Source organism: Ailuropoda melanoleuca, chromosome 1, assembly GCF_002007445.2.
Source record: "Ailuropoda melanoleuca isolate Jingjing chromosome 1, ASM200744v2, whole genome shotgun sequence".
Classification (NCBI taxonomy): Eukaryota; Metazoa; Chordata; class Mammalia; order Carnivora; family Ursidae; genus Ailuropoda; species Ailuropoda melanoleuca.
In genome coordinates, this window is record NC_048218.1 from 80020158 (window position 1) to 80047866 (window position 27709).

Consider the following 27709-nt stretch of genomic DNA (forward strand, 5'->3'; position numbering starts at 1 on the left):
GTTGGTCAAAAGCACAGGTAATGACCTGAACTTGTGACTGACGCCTGAAGTGGGGCATGGGGGCAGTCCTTTGGGACTGAGCTCTTAACCTGCGGAAATCTGACACTATCTCCAGGTTTCAGAATCGAGCTGATTGCTTGATGGTATTGAAAAATACACCTCAGAGCCTCTGTCTGAAGCTTGCAACACCCTCTAACGCCCACCCCTACCATCATCCAGCCTCCTGTCTGTCATCCTGCCTGGCTTCCTGCTTGTTACTCCATTCAAAGGCCAACTCCTCTAGGAAGCTTTCTCTCATATGGGCTTGGACCTTGGTTGAAATCCCAGTATGGCTCTTAATAACCCAAATTTTGTGTGCCTTGGTTTCCTCATCTGTCAAATGGGATGCTAATAGGAATTTTTCCCTTAGGATTGTTGTGTGCAATGCTCAGCACAGAGCCTGGCATATGATAAGTGTTCAGTACATGTTGGTGGGAAATCTCTTTCTCCCATACACGCATATAAGCACTTTGTACCTTTGTTCATGGTCATAAAATAAAAATGATGATGACGAGAGGAAGCCTTCTCCTGTGGATGGGCTTCTACGTCAGTTTCTAATTATTACCTCATAATGATATGATGATAGCTACTATTCATTGAGTCTCAACCATCAGCAATGGGGTACTTGACATATAAAAAGTCATTTAATCCTCAAAGTGACAAGGTAGATGTTATTATCTGAATTTATAGGAATCAGAGTGTCAGAATATCAGTAAGCCTCCATCTGGCCCATGGCATTGCCACTGTGGGAGCTGGAGAAAAAGGGGGAACCCTTGCAAACATAATGCTCATGATGCTTGTTTGTGCTGTGGGTAATAGTCTTTGGTCTCTGTTTTCTCTTCCTTCCTTCCTTCCTTCCTTCCTTCCTTCCTTCCTTCCTTCCTTCCTTCCTTACTTCGTTTTAAGATTTTATTTATTTCTTTGTCAGAGAGAGAGAGAGAGCCCAAGCACAAGCAGGGGAAGTGGCAGGCAGAGAGAGAAGCAGGCTCCCCATCGAGCAAGAACCCCGATGCGGGACTCAATCCCAGGACTCTGGGATCATGACCTGAGCCGAAGGCAGACGCTTAACCAACTGAGCCACCCAGGCATCCCAGGAGTCCCCTGTTTTCTGCCAGCAACCAAAACTCATTAGCTTGTCAATGGGGTAAAATGAAACCCCAGACTTGACACCTATGACATAGCCAAAGTGAATTTATTTTAGTTTCTCAAACAAGTCATCGCCTGAAAGACATCACAAATATTATTCTCTCTGCCTAGAACATTTCAGCCCTTCTCTTCTTTTGGTCACCTCCATCAGTTTCTCTAGGAAGCCTTCTCCTCTGCCTCCTGTTCCCCAACCTTCAACTGTGGTATTTCCTCCTCTTTTTTTTTTAATTAAAATATTTATTTATTTGACAAAGACAGAGCACACCAGCAAGGAGAGCAGCAGGCAGAGGGAGAGGGAGAAGCAGGCTCCCCACAGAGCAGGGAGCCGGACACAGGGCCAGATGCCAGGACTCCAGGATCACGACAGGAGGCAAAGGCAGGCACTCAACCGACTGAGTCATCCAGGTACCCCTTCCCCTCTTCTAAACTCCCACAGAGCCTTCAGTTTCTTGGCTCATAGCACTTCTCACAGCGTGTTGTAATTGCCTGTTTATTTACTTACTCCCTTCTCCCCCATTAGAGCAGAATCTCTGTGAAGAAAGAGATAGTGTTATCCAAAATACATCCGAGTACATTGCCTGGCATACTAAAGGTGCTTCATAAATATTTATGGGATGAATACAGTACTATAATAGTGATAAGCATAAAGCAGTATAAAAGCATAAATGGAGGTCATCTATATCAGACTGGAGGTCTCGGAAAGGCCTTGACGGAAACCAGAATATGTCACCCCAAAATATGCCTCTTTGACATAAAAATTATTTTGAGCTGAAGGCAATTAAGAAGCAGTAAATCCTAAAGGCAGTAAATACCTCCTTTCCTAGAGACAGATTCTCAACAGCCCAAAGACCAGAGACCTGGCACCAGGGGAATCTGCTAACAAACCTTGTTAAATTAACCCTTACCTTTCTCGTTAAGGAAGATAAGGACTACCTAGCCCTACTTGGACTAACCCTAACCTGAACCTCACTGTCAATTCTTCACAAATTATTGTTTCTTTATCTAAAAGATATAAAACCTTCCTACTCTGGTCTCTTCTTCATGTCTTTGTTCTCTTGTGAAGACCCCCACATATATGTAAAAATAAAATTTATATGCTTTTTCGGGACGCCTGGGTGGCTCAGTCGGTTTAGTGTTTGACTCTTGATTTTTTTTTAAAAAAAGATTTTATTTATTCATTTGACAGAGATAGAGACAGCCAGCGAGAGAGGGAACACAAGCAGGGGGAGTGGGAGAGGAAGAAGCAGGCTCCTAGCAGAGAAGCTTCATGTGGGGCTTGATCCCAGAACGCCAGGATCATGCCCTGAGCTGAAGGCAGACGCTTAACGACTGAGCCACCCAGGCGCCCCTTGACTCTTGATTTTGGCTCAGGTCGTGATCTCAAGGCTGCAAGATGGAGCCTCACATCAGGCTGCACACTGGTGGGGGGGCCTGCTTGAGATTCTTCTCTCCCTCTGCCCCTCCCCTGCTCATGCACTCTCTCAAATAAATAAATAAATAAATATCTTTTAAAAAATATTCATATGTTTTTTCGCCTGTTAATCTTTGTCAGTATAATTCTCAGACCTGGCTAGGGATCCCCAAGACAGTTGAGGAAAACTTTTTCCTCCCCTACAGCCTCCTAGAAAAGAGGACAATTGAGGTTGGTCTGAAGGACAAGTTGGTTAGGTAGGTTCAGTAGCGAGGGAAGGGAAGGGTGTTTCAGATAGTGAGAATGGTATATGAACTCGGAAAAGCAGGTGTCTTTAAGAAACTGCAAATCATACAGTCTGACTGCAGCTCAGGTGGGAAGGTGGTGGGTTGCAGTGGCAGGAAATTAGGCTTGCCTGACGTAGGCAAGGGCTGAATCATTAAGTTTGTATTTCATCTAGAATCCAGATTTTCATTTCGGGTTTGTAGTTTTTGTTAAAGATCAGAGGCACGTCCTCTTAAGTGTGTCATAATATGAAATGGTGAGGGGCACCTGGGTGGCTCAGTCCGTTAAGTATGGCACTCTTGATTTTGTTCAGGTCATGATCTCAGGGTCCTGAAACCCAGCCCCGAGAAGGGGCTGCTGGGCCCTGGGCCTGGAGCTAGCAGGCTTGGATTCTCTCTCTCCCTTTCCCTCCTGCGCCCCCCCCCCCCCCCCCCCCCCAGCCGTTTCTCTCTCTCAAAAAAAAAAAAAAAAAAAAAGTAATAATAACATGAAATGGTGTGATGCAGAAAAAAGAGAAAGAATACAGGTACAATGATGCAATGGTGTTTCCTCCACTCACTCCTCTCTGAGCCTCTGTAGGACAGTGGTGATACTATCCGCCTCAAGTTTCGTGAGGATTAAATGCAATAACTTGGGTAAAGTGCCTGATACGTGTCATTACTCAATAAATGCTAGTTTTCCCTTCTCTTTTTCCTCTGGACCTCATGCGCAAACCGCGTGGAGGCCTGGGCGCTCTCCCGTGCGCGTCCCAGGTCCAGGCTTAGCCGGGCGGTGGGAATTGCGCGGCGCCCGCGGAGCCCTCGGGAATGTGGAGCTTCGGGTCGGCTGGGCGTGGGGGCGCTCTAGGCTGCACCTCGGCGCTCTATGGTTTCCCCCCCCCTTCGCCCCGGAAGTGGTTCCGCGGCAGGGGTTGGTAAGGTCGGGCCATGGTGGGGCAGAGGTTGGGAAGATGGCGTGGCGAGGTTGGGCACAGAGAGGCTGGGGCTGTGGCCAGGCTTGGGCTCAGCCGGCGGGCGGCCGCAGCTGCGAGGAGCTCACTGCGGCCCTGGCCCCGCCGCGACTGCTTGGACGCAGGTAATGACCGCCGCTCTGGGCTTCTTTCCCCTCGAATCCTCCGCTCCGGCCAGCATCCTCGGGGGCCCGGGCCGTGCGGGCCTGTGGGGCTGCCTTCTTTCACCCCTGCCGTCACCCGTCCCTTCCTCTCTCCGTCCCGCTTTCCCCTCTCGCCTTCCCAGTCCTCGCTTCTCGCCGTGCCACCGGCCCCGAGCCGGGGTGCCCAGTGACCGACCCCGGCGCAGCTTTCCGTGAGCACGCGCAGTCCGCCCCTTTCCCACCGGGAAGGACGTAAGGGGAAGGGGAACTAGTCTCGGAGGGCTCATTACGTGCCACGCCTCATAATCCCGCGAAGAAGGTATTGGACCCATTTTTTAAAGCGAAACAGTTACACGATGATAGAATGGCAGACCTGATTCTCTATTAGTCTTTATAATCCTGTGTTCTACAAGTTACCTTCTTTAGCTTTTAGAGAACTAAGGGAAGACAGAGTCAAAGGGCATTTGCCACCTTCAAAGTCGTAGGGAGAGGCTTTTCTGTTGAAGAAGGGAGACCATGAAATATTTAGTTTACAGATGATTTGGAAAGAAAACTACAGTACTGGTTTTCCCAAGTAGAAGCTGTATGAAGAGTATACTCTCAGTATTTGCTGCTTTTGTTAATTCAGTTCCAAAAAAGAAGAGAAATCCCTCAGCTGTCCAAGATTTTGATGTGTATTTGACTTGAAATTTATTCCTGCTCTTTAATCCAGAGTTTCAACCTTCCCGGTTTCTGAGTTGGTTCCAGATGCCTGAAATCCCATCTGATTGATGGTAGCAAGTTTAGAGTGTTCAACAGAGGGGCTAGCCAGTGGCAAATAGTTGAGGCTCCCATATGGGGAGCCATTGCTTAATTTTAAGAATCATCTGGAGTGTTTGTAGAATATATTTCCTAGGCCCCACCCAAGTTCTGTCAACTCAGAAGTTGTGGGGCGAGGCTAGCGGAAGAACCTGTAGGTCTTGCAAGCACTCCAGGTGAATTCGATTGGGGATTTGTGAAAATTTGCATATATTGTAGTTTAACTTCATGAAACACCTTAACTTGGAGATTCAGGCACTAATCTTAAACTCCTGGGGAGATGGAGAATGAGGAGGTCAGGTGGAGGTAGTGATAGATTTCAGCGGTCCAGATCCCATAATTAGAATGAATTACTTTGTATGTAACTTTATTTGGTTTGCTTTGATTTCCTGTAGTTCTAAGATTAGTATACAGAAGAATAAAGTTAGAGAAAAGGTTAAAAAGCCGAGTTCTGGGCCCAATCCTTGTGATTCTGATGTGATAGGCCTGAAGCGTGGCTGAGAATTTGCTGTACAGGTAATGATACAAGAGTTCTGTAAACTATGGCAGGCCCAACGCAGCCCACCAGCTAAAAATGGTTTCTACATTTTTAAAGGGTTGTAAAGCAAAACAATATGTGACATATGTGTTCTTCATAAAAACTAAAATATTTACTGTCTGCCCCTTTACAGAAAAAGGAAAAAATCTCAGGCTCTTCAGAAGCTTTACCATTATCAAATTTCTGGCGGCGCTTCTAAGAAATGGTTTAGGCTTAAAAGAAGCCTGCATAATTTCAGTTGTATGGAACTAAGAGAGTAGTTGGCGGTTCAGCTATTTTCGCTGTTTAATTTACCATTTATTGACTCCAGAAGGGTTTTAAGAAAATTTTGTCATGCAAGTGTTTATGTAGAAGTCCCCTCTCCCTAAATACTTTTCTTTTTAAGTGGAGTGACTCTGTTGTGTGTATGCTTGGACACATGTTGTCTCCATTTGAACGTTAAGCCATTTCTACTCAGTTTATTCATGAAAATCTTTAGAAACATAGACATTACTGCTGACTTGTACATATATCTAAGTTGCACTGTTAAAAATTCACAAGACTATGTTTTCATTCACTATTAATCGAACTAATACATAGTTACGACTTTTTCTATTTTAAAGTTATGGAATCATGTTAAAGAACTGAACTATAACAATTGTATGGCTAGTAGTAACTCAGGTATATGAGATCTCACTTTGAGCACAGTAGACTGCTTTCACAAAAAGACTGGTTATTGGCGAAAGGATCAAAGCGGCAGAGCTAAAAGGCAGGCCTGTCTTCATGAGTGGTAGATACCTCTAATGACCCTCTCCTCCCATTCCACTCTCTGCTTGCACCATCCATTTTATCTCGTTGTTTCTCCTTGTTTTCTGAACTTATTTCAGGTAAGTGATTTATTAAGTCTTTTTTTTTTTTGAGATTTTTATGTATTTATTTGAGAGAGGGAGAGAGGCAGGGTGAGGGGCAGAGGGAGAAGCAGACTGTCTGCCCAGCAGGGAGCCCTCCTAGGGGCTCTATCCCAGGACCCTGGGATCATGACCTGAGCTGAAGGCAGACGCTTAACCGATGAGCCACCCAGGTGCCCCTAAGTCATTTGTTTATCCATCTTTTGCACTGATATGATGAGCAGAGCTAAAGAACCTAAATATGTTCTCATATAATATGTTCTCATATGTTCTCATGTTCTTATTATAAAGAACATAAATATGTTCTCAGACATTTGCAGTTAAACGTTTATCATGCTTTTCCTTGTTTTTGCATTTTAAGAAATTTAAAGCAAAAGCTCCATAAGGACAGAATGTATCTTGTCATATATAACGTGTGATGAAGTACTTCATCTAAAAGCATTTTTGTAGTAACAGAAAACCCAACTCCAACCAACCTAAGCAATTAGGAAAATTGATTCGTTTATGCAGTTAAAAAGTCCAGAAGTAGGAGTGGCTTCTAATGAGGCAAGATATGGTGTTTCAGATTGTCACCAGGATTCCATTTTTCTCCATGGCTTGGCTCTGCTTCCTAAACGTTGACTTTACTCTCTCAGCGCTCTCTTCCTGTCGTAAGATGGCCGCCAGTAGCTCTTGGGGCTATATACTTCTAGGTTCATGTCTAGCAGAAAAAGTTTCCCAGTATTACAAACAAAATTTTAAAATTCATTGGACCAGATTGGCCTGATTTGGGATACGTGTCCATCCTTGAATCCCTTGAAGTTGGCGGGAGTGGGTCTGTAGGTTGACTAAAGCCAGTCAGGAGCTTGGTGTGCCTCCCCCAACCAATGGCTGGAAATTACAGTGTACTGTTAGGAGAGGGGGAAAAGGGCATGGATGCTGGGAGTCGGCGAGAAACTCTCACTATTGTCAGCCCTAATGAAACTTCTGTGTTCGAGTTATTTGTTACAAATCTGAATTCTTGTTAGTCCTGGTCAGATAGGATTACCCTGTAGATAACCATTCTAATTTAAGTAGAAATTTTGTTAGGGATTAGGTTCTAGCTTCTTGCTATTAAAAGTGGTTTGTGAACTAGCGGTTTGGGCATCATCTAGGATAGAAGTGGCAAACTTATTTTGTGAAAGGCCAGATAGAAAATGACAGGAACACGTATGGTCTCTGTCACATACTCTTTTTCTTTTACTTTAAATAACTCTTTAAAAATTCAAAAGCCATTCTTAGCTGGCAGGCAGAATCCACCCTGCGGGCCTGTTTGTCAGTTTGTGAGCTTGTTTAGAAATGCACAATTTCATATTTTCCCCACCCCAGACTTACTGATTTAGAGTCTGATATTAACAAGATCCCCAGGTGTTTTGTATGTATACTAAAGTTTTTCCCTAAATCTGTGGTAGATCAACCCTGGCTGAATATGAAAATCACCTGGGTAGCTCTTTAAAAAAATAGTGATGCCTTCGTTCCACCTCTGGAGACTAATTGGTATGAAGTGGAGCCATAGTACAGTATTTTTAAGAGCTCACTAGCCACTTCTAATGTATAGTATAGGGAAAGAAAAGCTGTTTTCCCTCTACCAATCTTAGGTTTGTTGGTTGGGTCCCTTTAAATTAGACTGAGAAAAGATGGATTAGCAAGAGAAAAACAAGCTTATGAACATGTGTATTGCACATACACGTGGCAGTACTCACTGGAGGATAACACAAAGGGTGGTTAGAATTTGGGCTTATTTTGATTTTTAACAAAACAACAAAGTTTTAGAGAAATGACAAGAGAAAGGAAAAGGACTTTGTTTCTAGGGCAGCAAACTGGGGAGGTGATATATGAGGGAGCTAATGGATATAAGGGCTAGTTAGTAGATTTTTCTGGTGCCTTCTCTGAGCACATAAGAGTCTAGAGTTGTCTCCTAATTCTATTTTTCCTGGTAGAGGGTAGTGGGTATACCTTCACAAATTTATATCCTGCTTTTACGCAAATGGGGGCAGGGCAGAGAGTTTTAATTATATCTGCTTCTCAGTTGCCCTCAGCCCAAGACAGTCCTTATTGGCAAAGTGGCATGTTTCGGGGTGTCATGTTCTGCTACTCTTCAGGAACCAGGATTGAGAGTTACTGTTCTAAGACCAAGCTTTCATGGTCACAACTGTCTCTGCTGCAACTGACATGGTAGCTTAAAATACATGGTCACAATAATCACAGCTCCTCTCATCCAGAGTTGCTTTCGATTTCCCTGTTCTCTGAAGCTGGGTTGGTCTTGTGATTTGCTTTGATCAGTAGCACGTGGCAGAAATAATGTGCAAGGTCCAGAGTCTGGGCCTCAAGAGGCCTTGCAGCTTTCACTTTTTTCCTTCCTGGAGTACTACTCCCACTGCCATGATAGAAGCCCCTGCTAGCCTGTTGATTACTGAGAGACCATTCGGTAGGAGATGGCCAGCTGACAACCAGTCCAGGCTCCCCTGTGGGAGTGAAGCCAGCTTCGACTGCCCAGCTCCAGTTGAGCACTCAAATGACTGGCTGTGTGAGTGATCCTAGGTGAGACCAGAAGGACTGCCCAGTTGAGGGTGCCTAACTTATAAAGTCTTGAGAAATAATTATGGTCTCAGGACAGTGAAGTTTTGGGGTGGTTTGTTATGCAATAATAAATGAGACAACTGGGGAAGCTTCTGCCAAGTCAGGATCTGCTGACCATAGTAAGAACTATGCTGCCTTCACCATTATCTTCCCTTGCAAATTGATGCATTATGTTTTGCCTTCTTACTAAAACTCAGTTCTGTCTTCAGGTATTGAACCAGTGTAACACTGAAAGACTACCTGGGAAATACAGTTTTTAGCTTTTCAGCCTCTGCAGCATATGAATGTGTGCTAGGTAATAGGAATAGTTGTTCAGTGAACCAATATATTGTAACTTAGTTCTATCGAACAAGTTCTGTGTGTCCAGCTGTAATTCCCAATATGTATATATATTCTTTTTTTATATGTATATATTCTTAATATAGGTATTCTGCATCTGACCTTAACCCTGGGGCCAACTTGTGTAATATATTCTCAGTGTCCTTGGCCCCACACTTATTTCTAAGGTAAATATTATTCTAGGCAAAAGGTCTGGCTTTGCTTCAAGTTTAGATTCCCAAACTGCTGGTGTGTTTATATTCCTTTTCAAACACTGCACTTCTGAATTTTAAATGAGTTGATGAGCTGTAGAAGTAATCTTTCATTAGAGCCGATTGAGTACTTGTCTTCTGTTATTACACTATTGGCAATATAAAGTAGTCTCATCCTTCACATTTCTTCGTCTAATAAGAAAAAAAAAAGCCAGAAAACGACACTTCGTTACAAATCGTAGTCTTTAAATAAAATATATTCAGGACACCTGGTGGGTCAGTCGGTTAAGCATCTCCCTTCGGTTCAGGTCATGATCCCAGGGTTCTGGTCAGCAGGGAGTCTGCTTCTCCCTCTCCCTGTTGCTCTCCCTGCTTGTGCTCTCTCTCTCTCTTTCTGACAAATGAATAAAATCTTAAAAATAAAGGGAACATATTCCTGTTACTTTGTCATACCTTTGTTTTTTGGCCCAAAGTGGTGGTGTTACTTTATTTACTAACCTAGCTCTATGTTACTTTGAATTGTTTAATAAAAATTACATCTCCTCCAAAAGTAAATACATAAAAAGTAAATCCAATTGTAAAGGATTAACATTTGCCACTTTAAAGGTGTTATCAGTTAGTAATGCATTTGGCCGTAAGTACATTTACTGTTTAAATAAATAAGGGGGGAGAGTTAGCATAGGATGATGGAGGTAAGTGGCTACTATCTTTGCTCGGTAGCTAAAAAATATCAAAGTTAGTATTTGAATCCCTTGGCCTTTGTCTTGGCATTCAGGATGACTGCCCAAAATCTAGGCATTACATTCCTTATTGAAGGCAAAATAAGTGGGGGATATGACATTGCTGATATGTCCCATTTTTATAGATAAGCAAATCTTTCCGAGAGCTACATAAAAGTTCTTAAGTCTCTCATTTTGTCAGAACTCTGTAATATGGCCACCATATGCCATAAAGGAGTTCGGAAAAACGAGGACACTTACCTTATCTAGCCTCTGCAGAAAAAGGCAAGAGAAAAAGAAAATCTCTGAGATTTGGGATTAGCTGTTTAACTGTATTTGCTAAAGGATATTTATCATACTGGTAACAGGGCTATGAAGGAAGTTCAGAGTCATTCAAAGCAACATTGGCTTTGTTTGAATAAGTGCATCACTTTTCAAAATAGATTTCCTTGAAAGGAATAGTACTTATTTATGAGTATAAATTGTGGATTATTAAAGTTTCAAGGCAAATTACTTTATCGCCATCACCCATCCTCACCATGTGACTTCTGAGAAGTTGAACTGTGGCGTGGACTCAGTGTTGGAGAAAGAGCATACTAGGCAAGTAATAGTAATAATAGTTGCTATGCCATTTTTCTGAGTTTCAGTTTTTTCCAGATGCCTACTAGACACCACCTGGGTATCCTACAAATGCTAGCAATACTTTATTTTATGTAAGTATTGAGTGTATAGCAGTGGATTCTGATGATTGTATACACCTGTGGAACCATCACCTAAAGATAAACATTGTTTTGCTCAACAGTGTTTTTGAACTTCATCCATGATGTGTGATCAGTAGTTTGTTTTTTTGTTTTGTTTTTTTTTGCTGAGTAGTACTCCATTGTATGAAGATACCACAGTTTGTCCTTTCCCCTTTTGACGGGAATTGAAGTTCTGGTGTTTTAGCTATTAGTATAGAGCTGCCATGACCACAAGCATTTGAAACACTGCCCAAGATGGAATTCTTCATGTCTTATCTTCCAATTTCCTATTTTGGTGCCTCTGATTTCCCTTGTCCTGGTGAATAGTACCACCTTCCTTTCAGTTACTCAGAATAGAACTAACAATCATTCTGGACCCCCTTCTTTTTTCTAACAGATAATTATTGACCTTTTCTTTATTAGGGGCTGGGCTTGGTGATAGAGATACGGTGAATACAAAAGTAATTGTTCTGTTGTGGTACAGGCAATAATTGACATAAGTAAAAAAGTCTATGCAGGATGCTTTGGGACTCTAGGAGTACAAAGGAGACACCCATCCTCGTTAATGAAGGCTTCCTGGAGGAGGAGAGAAATGAATTGAATTCTCAGGGGCACAAGAGTGTGAACAAAGGGATGTACCAGAACAAGGGAGTAGCATTGCTGAGTTGATAGGATGAAAAATTATCGTGGGGTTTAAAGCAGGGGAATGATACTTCATTTGTGTTTAATAAAATGTGGAGGATGAATTGGAGTGGGGCAATATTGGAAGCCATGAAGTATGTTAGGAAAAAGAGTATTCCAGGTTAGAAGGGGTGAGCTGAGTTGTAGGGGAATTTGGGAGAGAGTTTTGGCCCTCTGAGAAGGCGTTTGCGGAAAAGTGATATAAGAACAACATGCAACATGTTAAAATGTTTATAGTTCGGTAAGCTGTTGCTGTAATCCAGGCATGAAGTGAAGGACTAGGAAAGAAAAAAATATTTTTATTTGACAGAGTTGGTTTTTAATTGGATGGTAAGAATAAAGGAGAGGACACCAAAATGACATCTAGATTTTTAACCTCAGTGATTGAGAAACTGTGGTCCCTCTGAAAGACTGAGGAAGTCAGAAAATGGAGCTGTTCTTAGAGGAGGACTTTCCTTTTGAATGTATTAGTTTTAAAGTAATTGAGAGCATATCCAAATGGAAATATTCTATATATAGTTAGAAATACAAGACCAGAAGGTTGAGGTCAGGACTAAAGAAATATATATTTATATATTTTTAAGATTTTATTTATTTATTTATTTGACAGAGACAGAGAGAGAGAGAGAGAGACAGTAAGAGAGGGAACACAAGCAAGGGGAGTGTGAGAGGGAGAAGCAGGCTTCCCGCCAAGCAGGGAGCCCAATGTGGGGCTCGATCCCAGGACCCTGGGATCATGACCTAAGCAGAAGGCAGACACTTAACAGCTGAGCCACCCAGGCTCCCCTAAAGAAATATATTTGAATCATTTACTTAGGAGTCATACAGGCCACAGAAAATACATTTATTCTTTTATTCAGCCAAAGTGTTGGAAGGCCTGTCTGATTTCTGCTTTCAAGGAGCTTTGAGTGTAGGAGGATGGTATGTTTAGGGTACGATGAGAACAAACAGGAAAGGGTCTCTACTTTGTCAGTTTGGGGAAGGCTTTACAAAAGAAAAAGATTTCTTGAATTTGTATGGGTTGAGTTTGAATGGAGAGCGTGTAAAGGAACTATTGGTGCCTTTGAGTCTATCTGTCACTAAAGGATACGAGAAAGGGGGAGAAGCCATCAGGAAAGTGAATTTGAAGAATAGGGAATGCAATCTTACAGGAACTAAGTAGGAGTGGTAAGTGTGATCAGTAGTGTCAGATGTTTTAAGGTCCAGTTCAAGGGTTCAAAGAAGCAAAACCCTTTACAAAACATTTGGTGGGTGTCCCCAGAACTGAGTGAAATAAATAGGGGGAGAAGTAGGGAAAATCCAACAACTTAGAATGATCAGTACTTCTATAAAAGAAAGCAGTTTTTGAATTTGGAGTGACTTTGAGGATGACACTTACCTTTAAATGTTTGTTCTGGAAATTGACCAGACTTCAAACAAAATAACAAAGCCATTCTCTGCAAATTCAAATTGCAACTTGGAGTTCTCCAGCTTTTTACCAGACTGCACACTCTGTGCGGAGGAGGGATACAAATGATTTTGCTGATTGGTACATAGTTAACAGCCCGAACAAGTTCCCTTTAAAGTTGCTGTAGTTTGTGTGTCCCCGTCCCCTTTTGCAGAAGGGCGCAGTTCAGCGTTTTGACTTAGAATCCTAGCTGGGAGTAGGCATGTTGGCTTCTTTGGGGCTACAGAGTGAGAATAAACTGAGATGTTGATGATGTAGGCTAAAGGGTGAGGCTCATGGAGCTTGATGTTTGCAAGATGCAGCTGTTGCTAATCTCTTATTTTCCCCTTAAAGGTTTAACTTTTTTATTCAGCAAAAATGTGGATTCAGAAAAGCACCCAGGAAGGTTGAACCTCGAAGATCAGACACAGGAACGAGTGGTGAAGCATACAAGAGAAGTGCTTTGATTCCTCCTGTAGAAGAAACAGTCTTTTATCCTTCCCCCTATCCTATAAGGACCCTTGTAAAGCCCTTGTTTTTTACTGTTGGGGTAAGTGCTTATGTCACCAGGGGTTACCTACCTGCTGCTGCTGTAGTAGTGAAATACTGTTTGTCTTATTTGGGCTCCCGTAAAGACAAGTGGAGCGGGATTTAAAGGATCTGGGTATCTTGGGTCATGAATGATGACAGGAGAACATGAATTGAATAATTGCTGTTGTTGTTATTTTTTAGAGAAAGCGCATATGCACTTGTGCAAGGTGGGGAGGGGTAGAGGGAGAGAATCTTAAGGAGCCTCCATGCCCAGCGTGGAGCTGGTCACAAGGCTTGATCTCACGACCCTGAGATCATGACTTGAGTGGAAATCAAGAGTCAGAAGCTTAACTGACTGAGCCACTCTGGTGCCTCTTATAATTGCTGTTAGAATCTGGTTTGCTTATGTATGCCCTGGAGAAGAAACTTACAGGCCTCTTATTTGGGATAGCATTTCATGCGATATTTTGAGTTTTATTTGAAATTTTTGAATTTTATTTGAAAATTTCTAGCTGTAAATAGGCCTGAGGGTACGGTAAAGTTAATAAAATGGGGTAACAGTTAAATATTCTTTTCACCTAATAAAGTTACACTATGCCAGATGTTCCTATTCCTTCTCTTGGTTTTGTAAGAAGCAATGAGAATGAAATACTGTCCTTGGAACTATGTGTTCTCTTTCTCTTTTGAATTTATTTTGTGATATATTAATTTTATATAGTTTACAGGCTGTGCATTTGGATCAGCTGCTATTTGGCAGTATGAATCACTGAAATCCAGGGTCCAGAGTTATTTTGATGGTATAAAAGCTGATTGGCTGGATAGCATAAGACCACAAAAGGAAGGAGACTTCAGAAAGGAGGTAAAGATAAACATGGCTTTCTTTGTTCTAGTTGATCACATGTTTTGAAGTCTGGTTACTTGGTGAAGTGTTTTTAGTGATCGATAACGTTTACATCAGTAGATACGAAGTTACTGAACTTAATATTCTTCTTTAGAGTCATTTCATTGCAGTCAGTATCAGTGTTTTGTAGTCTGGCAATATTGTACTTGATGGTGTTCTAAGAAGCTTGTGGCTCTACCCACACGTATCAAAAATAGCTGTGGATAGTTGCTAAAAATTAACGTGTTGGGGTCTCTCAGCCCTACTTAAGTTTAAGGGCTGCTGTTTTGCATTACCTTGCTGGAATATTTTAAAGTATGTAGTAAAAACACAGGCAGTTTTCAAAGCATCTATGCCTTTGGTGTAGAGATATTCTGTGGATTTTAAAAAGCTTCTCTGTGAATGATGTTTACATACCTCTGATAAATACCACTGTGGAATATTTCTAACTGCTCAAAGGATGAGGATGCAAGAAAAGGGTACAAATATAGAGCTTTTAGAGCTTTTCGTTATTTCACATGCAAGTTGGTGACCCTCTTCCAGTTTCTTAACTGATTTTTTACAAATACTGCCTTTAAGATAAAACATATTTATTTCACTTGACAATACTTACTGAGCACTGAGGCCCTAAGTTAATATGTGGATCAGATTCATTTGGTTTTCAAGCACCTTTGTTTTGTTTTGTTTTGTTTTTTGTTTTAGGTTTGTTTTTATTTGTTTCGTTGTTGTTTTGTTGACACATGCCTCTCCACTTGAGAGAAGGTTGATGTCCTCTTAATTTTCTCCTAATGATAATTCAGGGTTCTTCGAAGTACAAAGAAGTATTTATTCTTCGTTTCCCCATAGACATTTGCGAGAAGCCTGAACCTTACCTGTTTTACAGAGGCTTTGTGTCAGGACAATGGGTGTAATTACTTGCAGGTGAAAGCTAAGATAGCTAACAGATTTATTCAGATAACAGATAGCTAATGTGATTTATTCAGAAAAATATGTTTGAGAAGATAGTAACACAGGTCTGACCTGTTCCATAATCCTGGATTCCTTAGAAAGCTACAGGTTTCCAGCATGTCTATATTATAAATTATTTTTTTGAAGATCTTATTTATTTTAGAGAGAGAGCTGAATGAGAGAGAGTGTGAGCATGAGTGCGAGTACATGCGCTTGCTTGAGCAGGGGAGGGGCGGATGGAGAGGGAGAGGCAGAGAATCTCAAGCAGATTCCACCCTGAGCATGGAGCCTGATGTGGGGCTCAGTCTCACCCCCGTGAGACCATGACCTGAGCTGAAACCAAGAGTTGGACACTTAACCAGCTGAGCCACCCAGGTGCTCTATATTGTAAAATTTTGATGGTTCAGATGGTTCTTTAGGATAGTGAAAAGTGACACAAGCAATAGCCATAATCTTTATCCAAAGATGGATTGGTTTATAGCTATATGATAGGTTATAAAATCCACGCCCATTAAAATTAAAGCAATATATAAATATAACGTGGGAAATGAAAGCCCTGGGAACCCCTGCCATACCACTACATATGTGGGGAGTAAGGTCTGAAAGCTCGTACACAAATTATAAATACAAAAACGGAATGATTGTATATGGATCAGTATACGTATTGATCTATGACTTTTTTTTTTAACCTTGGATTTCTTTCTGTGTTAGTATATAAAGTGTAGTTCAATATTCATGAAAAAATTTCAAACAAACATAAAACTAAAGAAAAAAGTATAATGAACCTCTGTCATCCGCCTTCAACGATTATTGACACAAGGCCAACTTTGTTTCCTTTCCCTCGCTGCCACTGATTACTGTGAAGCAAATCTTAGGCATATTTCAGTGTGTTTCTGAAAGATTAGGGTTATCTCTTTTTCTGAACCTCAAATTATTATTATACCTTAAAAGGTAGTTTTAGAAAATATTTTTGGTGAGAATTTTAAAACTAGATTGGACCTTGGTGAATAAATCACTTAAGCTTGACACCTGTGTATACCTGATAGTGTGCCGGGTGCTTTATTATTAATATTCCTCACAACAATATTGCTAGGTATCTACTGTCTCTATTTTATATTTCAGAAAACTGAAATTTAGAAGTAATTTGTCTGAGGTCACAGAGCTAAACAGTGACTCTGTGTGGAGAATAGACTAACTGTAAAGCACCTGTGTTTCTATTTTGCCACATATCTGTTATGTCTGATTATTGGTAATTTTTGCACATGAGGAATCTTTTTATGCACAAATCATTTTCTCTCTGACTTTTCATCTTCCTAGTCTGAAAGTGTTTACCATATGGTGATAGGCAATTTTCCTTCTGTTTTAGATTAACAAGTGGTGGAATAACCTAAGTGATGGCCAGCGGACTGTGACAGGTTTGTGTTAGCTTACACGTTTTAGCCATTCAAGGGAAGAGAAATCAAACCAAAAGGTACAGTATGTCACAGTCAATGGCTTTTGTACCCTGCTCACCAGTGGTTTAGAAGACACAGTCTCTGTACCTTAGGCTAATGTAATAGTATACAGAGTAGTGTGGCATAAAGGTGTATGTGATGCTGTGGGTCACTTATTTTCTGAATTTGATCTAGTATGTTACTGATCAAATAATCTATCTTTGTCGTAGAATCCTAGCTTGTGAAATAGGTTATGAGTAATTATTATCCTCATTAAAGAAATTAAAGGGGACATTGATTAAGTACCTTCTTTATGCAGAATGCTTTATACACATTCTCTCCCTACCTCACAGGGTTGCTTACCGGGTAGTTATCTCCTTTTTTACCATAAGGAAACTGGCTTTCAGAGAAGGAACTTTTCAAAGGTCACACTGCTAGTAAGTAGTAGAGCTAAGTTTTGAAACCCAGGTCTGTCTCATTCTAAAGCTAATTTTCTCTTTACTGCAATGCTGTTTTTAAAGTCTTCATTTATTAAATAAATGTAAGCATGCCATGCATGTCACCATGATAATTTAATTTTTGTTCTTTGTAATTTTTACGGAAAGATAAATCTGGCTCTTCAAGGTAACACTTGTACAATATTTTATGGACTTAATTATTTGAGAAATTCGGGGAAATGGATTTGAAAGTTTAATAGTTGTGCAGATAGGAAAAAATCTAGAGAAATAATAGCAAAATACTGCTTTTTCTTAAATATGGTTAGACTTAATGGTACTCTTAATTTTCTTTACCTACCTAAGAGGAGAAATGGTGCGTATCTTTCTTCCTTCGGGCTTTTGCCTTTGTCTGGAAGGTTTACTTTTTCTGTCTCCTTGTTGGAACCTGAACTGATCTTCAAGCTTATGGTTTGGACATTGCTTCCTGCAGGAAGTGTTACCAGACCAAAGTGAGTCTGTTCCTTCGTGAACTATAGACAGAGGCTACACCGGGTGGAGTTGGCTCAATTTATTTGTACAAATAAGGAGACCATGGGGAATAATTTCCAAAGCCATGACTCCCTGAACAGGGGAAAGCAGGCTCCTTTTAGCAGGGCTTGGGATGAATATTCAGAAGGGTAAAAGATTTTAATATTATAATGAAGCTGAGGTGACAGGCACTTGCTGATTCATCTGCACAGTCTTCCTCCTCAAATGTTTCTTTTCCTGTTACAGCAGTTCATTAGTTTCTAAAAGATGAAAGTGACAGGCAGAAGCTTCTGGGAGTTTCCTGAGTTCACTGGGTCAGGGGGTCTTGCCAGTAACAGAAGTGCTTTAATTTTTCTGGCCTCATTGTACTTTTCAGTCATTTATTTTTTATTTTTTAAGATTTTATCTATTTAAAAAAAATTTTTTTTAAGATTTTATTTATTTATTTGACAGAGATAGAGACAGCCAGTGAGACAGGGAACACAAGCAGGGGGAGTGGGAGAGGAAAAAGCAGGCTCATAGCAGAGGAGCCTAATGTGGGGCTCGATCCCACAACGCCGGGATCACTCCCTGAGCCGAAGGCAGACGCTTAACCGCTGTGCCACCCAGGCGCCCCAAGATTTTATCTATTTTAGAGGCACCTGGGTGGCTCAGTTGATTACGCATCTGCCTTCAGCTCAGGCCATGATCCCAGGGTCCTGGGATTGAGTTATGTGTGGGACTCCTTGCTCAGCAGGGAAGCCTGCCTCTCCCTCTGCCTGCCGCTCCCCCTGCTCGTGCTCTCTCATTCTCTCTCTCTGTCTCCCTAAAATAGAATAAAATAAAATAAATATATTTTTTAAGATTTTATTTATTCATTTTAGAGGGAGAGTGTGTATGCATAAATGGAGGGAGGAGCAGAGGGAGAGGGAGAGAATCCTTAAACAGACTCTCCGCTGAGTGTGGACCCCTGACATGGGGCTCCATTCCAGAACCTCAAGATCATGACCTAAGCCGAAATCAAGAGTCAGACACTTAACCAAATGAACCATCCAGGTGGCCCACACTTTTTAATCATTTATAACACAGCCTGCCTAATGTAATTGTACATGCAGCATCCTTGAGGACAATGAGAGTTTTCATTTTGTTATAGCAACTAGCACATGTCTTGCACACACTAAAGGCACTTAAAATCTGTTAAGTGAATGAGTATTGAATGGGCTCTGGAATCAAAGGATTGAGATTTTTTCAAAGATATATTGCCATACTGTAGAATTGATTGGTCAGCAAGGTCTTAACTATGATACCTTCAAAGATAGCTCTGTAATAGCACATCTGTTTTCACTGGGATTAACAGGGGGCTTTTGGTTTGTTTGCTTGTTTTCTGAGAGGAACCAAACTTAACGTTATTCCCTTAGGGTAGCAAAGTTTTTATTTCCTTTGATATTTTCAAAGTATCTCATAATTAGTTGATACCTAGTATTCTTTGAAGTTGGTAAAGATTTATGCCATTAAATATTTGAAGAAACCTGGGATCAGAATTTAAACATTTTTCATGCCAGTAAATAATTTATTCAAAGAAGTTGGTATTTGGATACCACTGATAATCAGAATTCTTTCCCCTAGCCATTTGCTTTTCTCTTAGTCAAATCAGTAATTTGGCACATAGGACATAGCAGTAGGGAGAGACAGACGTTTTGATCTAACTAGTAGCTTGAGTGTAAAGTGCTTTGAACCACAGAAACATGAACAGTCATACTAAATCCTAATTGTGAGGTTATCTAAGTGACTTCTAAAGGCTGAGGAGATGCCGTCCCTGGGAATCAGTTTTTCAAAGGTACTAGAGAACTGGTCTTGAACCTTTTTTTAGCCCCCGCCCCCACCTTTGGTTGGTTTGGGGATTTTTTTTTTTCTGGTATTACACAGAAATATCTCCCCAGACTTCACATTGTTTTGAGAAAAAGTCTTTATATGTTCACCGGTTATTTGTGGGAGCATCCGGTAGCATTCTTCAAGTTAGATTGTGCCTGGTCCTTTTACACTTCAGCTAGCCTCCTGTTCTGTTGCCTTAATCTGCAAGGGTTTTAATCCTGTACTGGAGGTCCCTAGGCAACCCCCAAGGAGAGTATTTCCCCTACCTTTCTAGCTTTCAGGTATGCCTGCGAGATACCTGCCAGGTTTTCCTATTAGCTCAGCAGAATGCTGACTTTACTATGTTGGGATTCAGGTAAAGCTGAGAGAGAAGAACCTACTGAAATATTGTATCTAATGGAGGAAATGGGAGGGGGAGGAGGGAAGAGAAATCTCAAGAAAACATTGCCCCATTTTCTCTACTAGTCCATATCTTTTGTCAGCACCAAAGTTAGTCACCACTACACCCTAGGGCCTTGCCCCTTCTGCTCCAACCTCTGAAGTTAATTTTTTATTATTATATTTTTAAGATTTTATTTTTGGGGCGCCTGGGTGGCACAGCGGTTAAGCGTCTGCCTTCAGCTCAGGGCGTGATCCCGGCGTTATGGGATCGAGCCCCACATCAGGCTCCTCTGCTGTGAGCCTGCTTCTTCCTCTCCCACTCCCCCTGCTTGTGTTCCCTCTCTCGCTGGCTGTCTCTATCTCTGTCAAATAAATAAAATCTTTAAAAAAAAAAGATTTTATTTTTAAGTAGTCTCTACACTCAATGTGGGGCTTGAACTCACAGCCCCAGCATCAAGAGTTGCATGCTCTACCAACTGAGCCAGCCAGATGCCCCTAGTTTCAATTTTCTTTTGCCTTATACATTCAAAGATTTTGAGCTAAACCTCCTAGACAAAGGTCTGCTTTCCTGTTCCTGAAGTTTCTGGTAAGGCAATGCTCACTGGATCTTGCTAATCTTAACCTTTTAATTTGTCACTGTTTTGCCTGAAATTCTTGGCTTCTCAGTTTTCAAAGACAAGTTATTTCTGGGTAAAGAAAAACAAAACGAATGCTTGAGTGCCAACTAGGCTTCAAGCACTAGGGTAGGCACTTTCCATACATACTACTATCCTTATTGTAAGAACCCTGCTAGTGGTATTCTGATTGTTCAGATGGGGTAACTGAGGCTCAAAGAGGTAAAATAACTTGTCTGAGCTCACACAGAAAGACTAGAGATGGGGAATACACTTTTTTTTTTTTTCAAACTCCGTTCTTAATTTAAATAATATACTTTTTATTGTATCTTTTTACTTTCTACTGTAGCAGATCACCACTAAATTACCTTTCTGGTAAACCACCCTGCCTGCTCCCAACCCAAGGTATCTGGCTGTTTATTGACAGCCCAAATTGTAGTGACTTGTCCCAAGACAGCAAGCTGGCACTCAGGGATGAAAGGGAGCTCTTTTTGTCTACTTAGGTTAGTCTCTGTCATTGTAAAATGAATAAATGTGCATTGTAACAGGTTAAAATAGTGTTAAAGAATATGTAAAGTGAAAAATCTCTGTAACTACAGACCTCTAATAACCACTGCCTTTTCAGTTACACTTGTGTGTTCTTCCAAAACATTTGTATGTAGGCATTTATACTTCTTTGCACCTTGATTGTTATTATTTTTTTTATTCTCTTAATGTTTTAGAGGACATTGTATCAGTACAAATAGGTCTATTACATTCTGTTTATTGAAGTATAATGTACAAAGAATATGCACAGGTCGGATGTACGATTTTCACAAACTGAGCACATCCATGTAATTAGCACCCAGAGCAAGAAATGGAAATTACCAGCACCCTGGGCCCAGACTATTCTTTTTGATAGCATTGTAGTAGTTCATGCCAATGAATACTATATGGCAAGTCTTCTCTTAATGCATATTTAGGTTGGTTGTAGTGTTCTGTAACTAATACTGCAGTGAATATCCTTATATAGAGATATTTGCACCCTTCTGCAAGCATAGTTTTAGGTTGAGTCACTGGAAATAGACTTGCTGGGTTAAGGAAATTTAAAATTTTATATGTTGTCAAGTTGTCGTAAAATAAGTCGTATACCAATTTAAACATCCTTTAAGTTTAAATCATTTAAGTCATTTATTTCTAAAAGTTGCTCACAGGGGAGGTTACATATTCTCATCTGCAGGGAAGGTGCAGAGGAATAACCCCTTCTGTGGTTAGTTTGTAAAGGTCTTTGTCTACTTTACTGTGAATTTGCCCCATTCTTTCCATCTACCCTTATCAGTTTCTTTTTTTTTTTTTAAAGATTTTATTATTTATTCGACAGAGATAGAGCCAGCGAGAGAGGGAACACAAGCAGGGGGAGTGGGAGAGGAAGAAGCAGGCTCATAGCAGAGGAGCCTGACGTGGGGCTCGATCCCATAACACCGGGATCACGCCCTGAGCAGAAGGCAGACGCTTAACCGCTGAGCCACCCAGGCGCCCCTACCCTTATCAGTTTCTAACTGTCTGCATCCTAGTTGGAGGATTAAAGATGGATGGTCTTTCTGGATTTCCTCTTGATTCCAGGAAGCTGTGAGACCAGTCCCTAACTGGTTTTGTTGATACTGCCCAAGAAGAGAAATTGTAGTCACTGTAAGAGGCCAGCCTTGTATGAGGATAATCCCTGTGCCTATAGTCCTGGCTCCCAGGGAACCTGAGGTAGGGACCACTTGAGCTCAGTTCTTTGCTTGTCATGGATGTATATACTGGCCAGTGTCTGGACTGGCCAGGTCTAGTTTCCTTCAGGTAGAGAAGATCTGGAGGGATGAGCTGGCCTACCACATCAGCAGAGGGGATCCTGTACTTAGCTACTGGACTCCAGGTGGGGATAGTGGGTCCTTTTTCAGAAGAAGAGAAAAAGGGGTTGTACTGCCTTTCTTGGGCTAAGGAGGAAAATAGACTGAGATTACTGAACCAAGCAGTGATTCCTAAATTGGTGGATATTTCTTTTACTCAAGATATTATTCACAGATCTTAAAATTTGCCATTTAAAAGTATGCAGTTCAGTGGTTTTTATTGTATTCACAGGGCTGTGCAACTATCATCATCCAATCCCAAAACATTTTCTTTATCCCAAAAAGAAACTCCATACCTATTAATAGTCACTCCCCATTCCCCTCCTCCCCTTAGCCCTAAACAGCCTGTTATCTATTTTCTTTCTTTATGGATTGGTCAGTTCTGGACATTTCATTTAAATGGAATCACCTACTGGCCTTTTGTGTCCACTTCATTCATTTAGTGTCATGTTTTCAGGGTTCGTCTATGTTGTGGCATGTGTCAGTACTTCATTTCTTTTTATGGTTGAATAATATTCCATTATATGGATATTGCATTTTGTTTACTCATCTCTTTTTTTTTTTTTTTAAAGATTTTTTATTTATTTATTAGAGATAGAGACAGCCAGCGAGAGAGGGAACACAAGGAGGGGGAGTGGGAGAGGAAGAAGCAGGCTCACAGGGGAGGAGCCTGATGTGGGGCTCGATCCCTTAATGCTGGGATCACACCCTGAGCCGAAGGCAGACGCTCAACCGCTGTGCCACCCAGGCGCCCCTGTTTACTCATCTCTTGATGGACATTTTGAGTTACTTCCATTTTTTGGCTATTACGATACAGTGGACTTTTTTGTATACATTTTCATGTAGACATGTTTTCATTTCTTTTCCTAATATATACCTCGAGTTGAATTGTTGGGTCCATGGTACTCTTGTTTAACTTTTTAAAATTGTGGCAAAAACATAAAATGTATTATGTTAGCCATTTTTAAGTTTGCAGTTCAGTAGTGTTAATTAAGTATGTTTACATTGTTAAGAAACATTTATAGAATTCTCTTTTGTCTTGTAAAGCTGAAACTCTATGCACAATTTTGACTTTCCCCCTCAGCTCCTGGTATCCACCATGCCACTTCGTTTCTGTAAATTTGACTGTATACCTCATGTAAGTGGAATCAGACAGTGCTTATCTTTTGTGACTGGCTTATTTCCCTTAGCATAATGTCCTCAAGGTTCATCCATGTTGTAGCATGTGATAAGATTTGCTTCCTTTTTAAGGCTAAATAATTTATTCCATTGTGTGTATATACCACATTCGTTCATGCATTCATTCATCGATAGACACGTTTGGGTTGCTTCTACCTCTTGGCTGTTGAGAAGAGTGCTGCTATGAACATGGATGTGCAAATATCTTTGAGATCCTCCTTTCAGTCCTTTGGATATATACTCAGAAGTGGGATTGCTGGATTATGTGGTATAGTTCTGTTTTTAATTTTTTGAGGAATTTCCATACTGTTTTCCACAGTGGTTGTACCATTTTATTTTATTTTTAAAGATTTTATTTTTAAGTAATCTCTACACCCGATGTGGGGCTTGAATTTACAACCTCGACATCGAGAGTCACATGCTCTGCTGACTGAGTCAGCCAGGCGTCCTGTGATTGCACATTTTACAATGCCACCAGCAGTGCATAAGAGCTCTAATTTCTCCACATCCTTGGCAGCACTGCCCTTGTTATTTCCTTCTCTGTTTTTTTGATAGTAGCCATCCTGTTGGGTGTGTGGTGACACATTGTGGTTCTAATTTGCATTTCTGTGATGATTAGCGATGTTGCACATCTCTTCGGATGCCTGTTGGCCATTTGACTGTCATCTTTGGATAAATGTCTATTCTGGTCCTTTGCCTATTTTAATCAGGTTATTTGACGTTTTTGTTGATTGTAGGAGTTTTTTGTTTTTGTTTTTGTTTAAATATATTCTGGATATTAACCCTTTATCAGATAAGTGATTTGCAAATATTTTCTCTTATTCTGTAGATTGCCTTTTCACTGTGTTGATTGTGTACTTTGGGCAAAAGTTTGTTGTGGGGTTATTTTTGGTTTTTGGTTTTTTATTTTTTCAGAAAAGGTGGGGCGGGGGGGGGAGTCGAGGGACAGAGGGAGAGAGAGAATCCCAAGCAGGCTCCATGCTCAGCAAGGAGCCCCACATCTCAATACCCTGAAATCATGACCTGAGCCAAAATCAAGAGTCAGACGCTCAACCAGCTGAGCCATTGAGGCGCCCCTGGACAAAAGTTTTTAGGTTTGATGTGCTATTTGTCTATTTTTGCTTGTGTTGCCCATGCTTTTGGTGTTATATCGAAAAAATCATTGCCAAGTTCAATGTTACGAGGCTTTTCCCCCGTTTTCTTAGGAGTTTTGTAGTTTTTGCATTCACATTTAGGACTTTAATCCATTTTTAGTTAGTTTTCGTATATGGTGTAAGAGTCCAAGTTCATTCTTTTGCATGTGGATATCTACTTTTCCCCATGTTTTCTTTGTGAAGAATTGCCAAATCGTTTTCTAATGTGGCTGCACCATTTTACATTCCCTCAAGAACTGTATGAGGATTCCATTTATTGCCTTTTTTTTCCCCTAATATATCAGTAACTACGTATTTTTTTGCATTATACTGTGGTAAAATATACAAAACATAAAAATAATCATTTTAGCTGGTAAGTGTACAATTCAGTGGCATTAAGTACATTCACAATGCTGTGCAGCCATTGCCACCATCCATTTCCAGAAGTTTTTCATCATCCCAAATAGAAACACTGTACCCATTAAATAATTTCCCATTTCCCCTTCCCCTTAACCCTTGGTGACCACTATTCTATTTCTGTCTCTGAATTTGCCTATACCTCATGTAAGTGGAATTATAAAATAGATTTTTTGTGTCTGGCTTCTTTTGCTTAGCATACTGTTTTTAAGGTTTGTCCATATTGTAGCATGTATCAGAATTTCTTTTTTAATTTTTTTAAGGCTTAATCGTTTTGCATTGTATGTGTTCACATTTTGTTCATCTGTCTGTCAATGGATATTTGGGTTATTTCAATCTCTGGCTATTACGAATTATGCTCCTACAGACATTCATGTGCAAGTCTCTGTTTTGAGTCCCTTCTTTCAGTTCTTTGGTGTATGTAATTAGAGGTGGAATTGTTGGATCATACAGTAATTCTATGTTTAATTTTTGAGGAACTGACAAACTGTTTTTTAGAGTGGCTGTACCATTTTACATTCTTACCAGCAAGGCACAGGAGTTTCAGTTTCTTCATCATATTCGTGCCAATTCTGATTTCCTTTTTTTTAAAGCCATCCTAATGTGTGTCAAGTGGTATCTCATGGTTTTGACGTGCATTTCCCTAGTGACTAGTAATGCTGAGCATCTTTAGTGTGCAGTTGTCTGTTGATTCTTTTTTTGAGAGAGCAGGAGGGGAGGTTGGAGGGAGAGAGAGAATCTTAAGCAGGCTCCATGGAGGTTGATGCGGGAATCATTTTCACGACCTTGAGATCATGACCTGAGCCGAAATCGAGTTTGGATGCTTAACTGACCCAGGCACCTCTGTCCATTCATTCTTATTTGGAGAAATGTCTGTTTAAATCCTTTGCCTATTTTTTGAGTTGTCTTTTTATTGAGTTATAAGAGTTCTTTATATATTCTGGATCCTAGATCCTTATTAGGTATATGATTTGCAAATATTTTTTCCTATACTGTGAGTTGTCTTATCACTTTATTAATAGTGTTCTTTGAAGCACAAATGTTTTTAAGTTTATTTTTAATCGACATATAGTTGATACAATATTACATTAGTTTTAGGTATACAGCATAGTGATTTGACAACTCTATACCGTATGCTATGACAGATGTTTTTAATGTTGATTAAGGCCATTTCATGTATTTTTTTATTTTGTGCTTTAAATGTCACATCAAGGGGCGCCTGGGTGGCACAGCGGTTAAGCGTCTGCCTTCGGCTCAGGGCGTGATCCCGGCGTTGTGGGATCTAGCCCCACATCAGGCTCTTCTGCTATGAGCCTGCTTCTTCCTCTTCCACTCCCCCTGCTTGTGTTCCCTCTCTCACTGGCTGTCTCTATCTCTGTCGAATAAATAAATAAAATCTTTTAAAAAAAAATAAATGTCACATCAAGAAAATAGTGGCCTAATCCAGCGTCACAAGAATTTGTGCCTATGTTTTCTTCAGAGTGTTTTGTAGTTTCAGCTCTTACCTTTAGGCCTTTGGTTCATTTTGAGTTAATGTTTGTAATTGGTTTAAGATAGGGACCCAAATTCATTTTTTTGTGGTTGGATATCCACTTGTACCAGCACCACTTGTTGAGAAGACTGTTCTTTCCCAATTGATTTGTCTTGGGACCACAGTAAAAAAACAATTGATCATAAACGTATGGATGTACTTCTGGGCTCTCAGTTCTGTTCCATTGATCTGTATATCTAGTCTTATGCCATATTGTCTTGATTACCATAGCTTTGTGTCATAAGTTTTCAAACTGGGGATAGTGAGTCTTTATTAATAATGGAGTATTACTTTGGTTATATGTTGAACCAATTTTGCATTCTTGAGATAAATTCCACTTGTTTATGATTTATAATCCTTTCTTTATGCTGCTAGGTTTGGTTTGTTAGTTTTTCCTGAGGGTTTTTCTATGTGTTCGTAAGGGACTGTTACATTGACTATCATATGTTGAATCAGTTTTGTGTTCTTGGGATAAACTGTACTTGGTCATGGTTTGTAATCCTCTTTATATGCTGCTGGATTTGGTTTGCTACTATTTTCATAGGAATTTTTCTATCCATGTTCATAAAAGATATTGGTAGTTTTTTTTGTGATGTGTTTGGTTTTGATATCAAGGTAATACTGGCTGCATAGAATGAGTTGGGAAATGTTTTTTCCTCTTCTCTTTTTTGGAAACATTTGAAAAGGACTGGTGTTAATTCTCATTTATCTTTGCTAGAATTTGCCAGTTGTAATAAATTAAACAGTGTCCCCACAAAATTCATGTCCGCCCAGAAATTCAGTGTTATTTTATTTGAAACAGGGTCTTTGCAGATGTAACTGATAACAGTGAGATCATACTAAATTAAGATGGGTCCAAAATCTAATTATTTGTGTCCTTATAACAAGAGAAGACTAAAAGACCTACAGAAAAGAAGGTCATGTGAAGAGATGGAGCAGAGGTTGGAGTGATGCAGCAATAAGATAAGTAATGCCAAGAATAGCCAAAAGCCACCAGAAGCTAGGAAGAAGGAAGGAAGGAGTCTTTCCTAGAGTCTTCAGAAAGAAGCATGACCTAGCAACAACTTGATTTTAGATGTCAAACC

The 27709-nt window shown here is 40.5% G+C and overlaps 1 protein-coding gene across 2 annotated transcripts in view; it reads left to right on the forward strand.

The window, feature by feature from the left end:
• The first annotated feature begins 3776 nt into the window (after positions 1-3776).
• The window catches only part of PARL (presenilin associated rhomboid like), a 51308-nt gene continuing 27375 nt past the window's right edge, over positions 3777-27709 (forward strand). Inside the window, exons 1-4 of one of the 2 annotated variants that reach the window (XM_034661980.1) lie at positions 3777-3955; positions 13245-13440; positions 14140-14280; positions 16616-16664. In XM_034661980.1, the coding sequence (XP_034517871.1) occupies positions 3831-3955; positions 13245-13440; positions 14140-14280; positions 16616-16664 (511 nt within the window). In that variant the 5' untranslated portion in view covers positions 3777-3830. The remainder of the gene's footprint in view (positions 3956-13244; positions 13441-14139; positions 14281-16615; positions 16665-27709) is intronic. The other variant, XM_002915700.4, reaches the window with a different exon arrangement.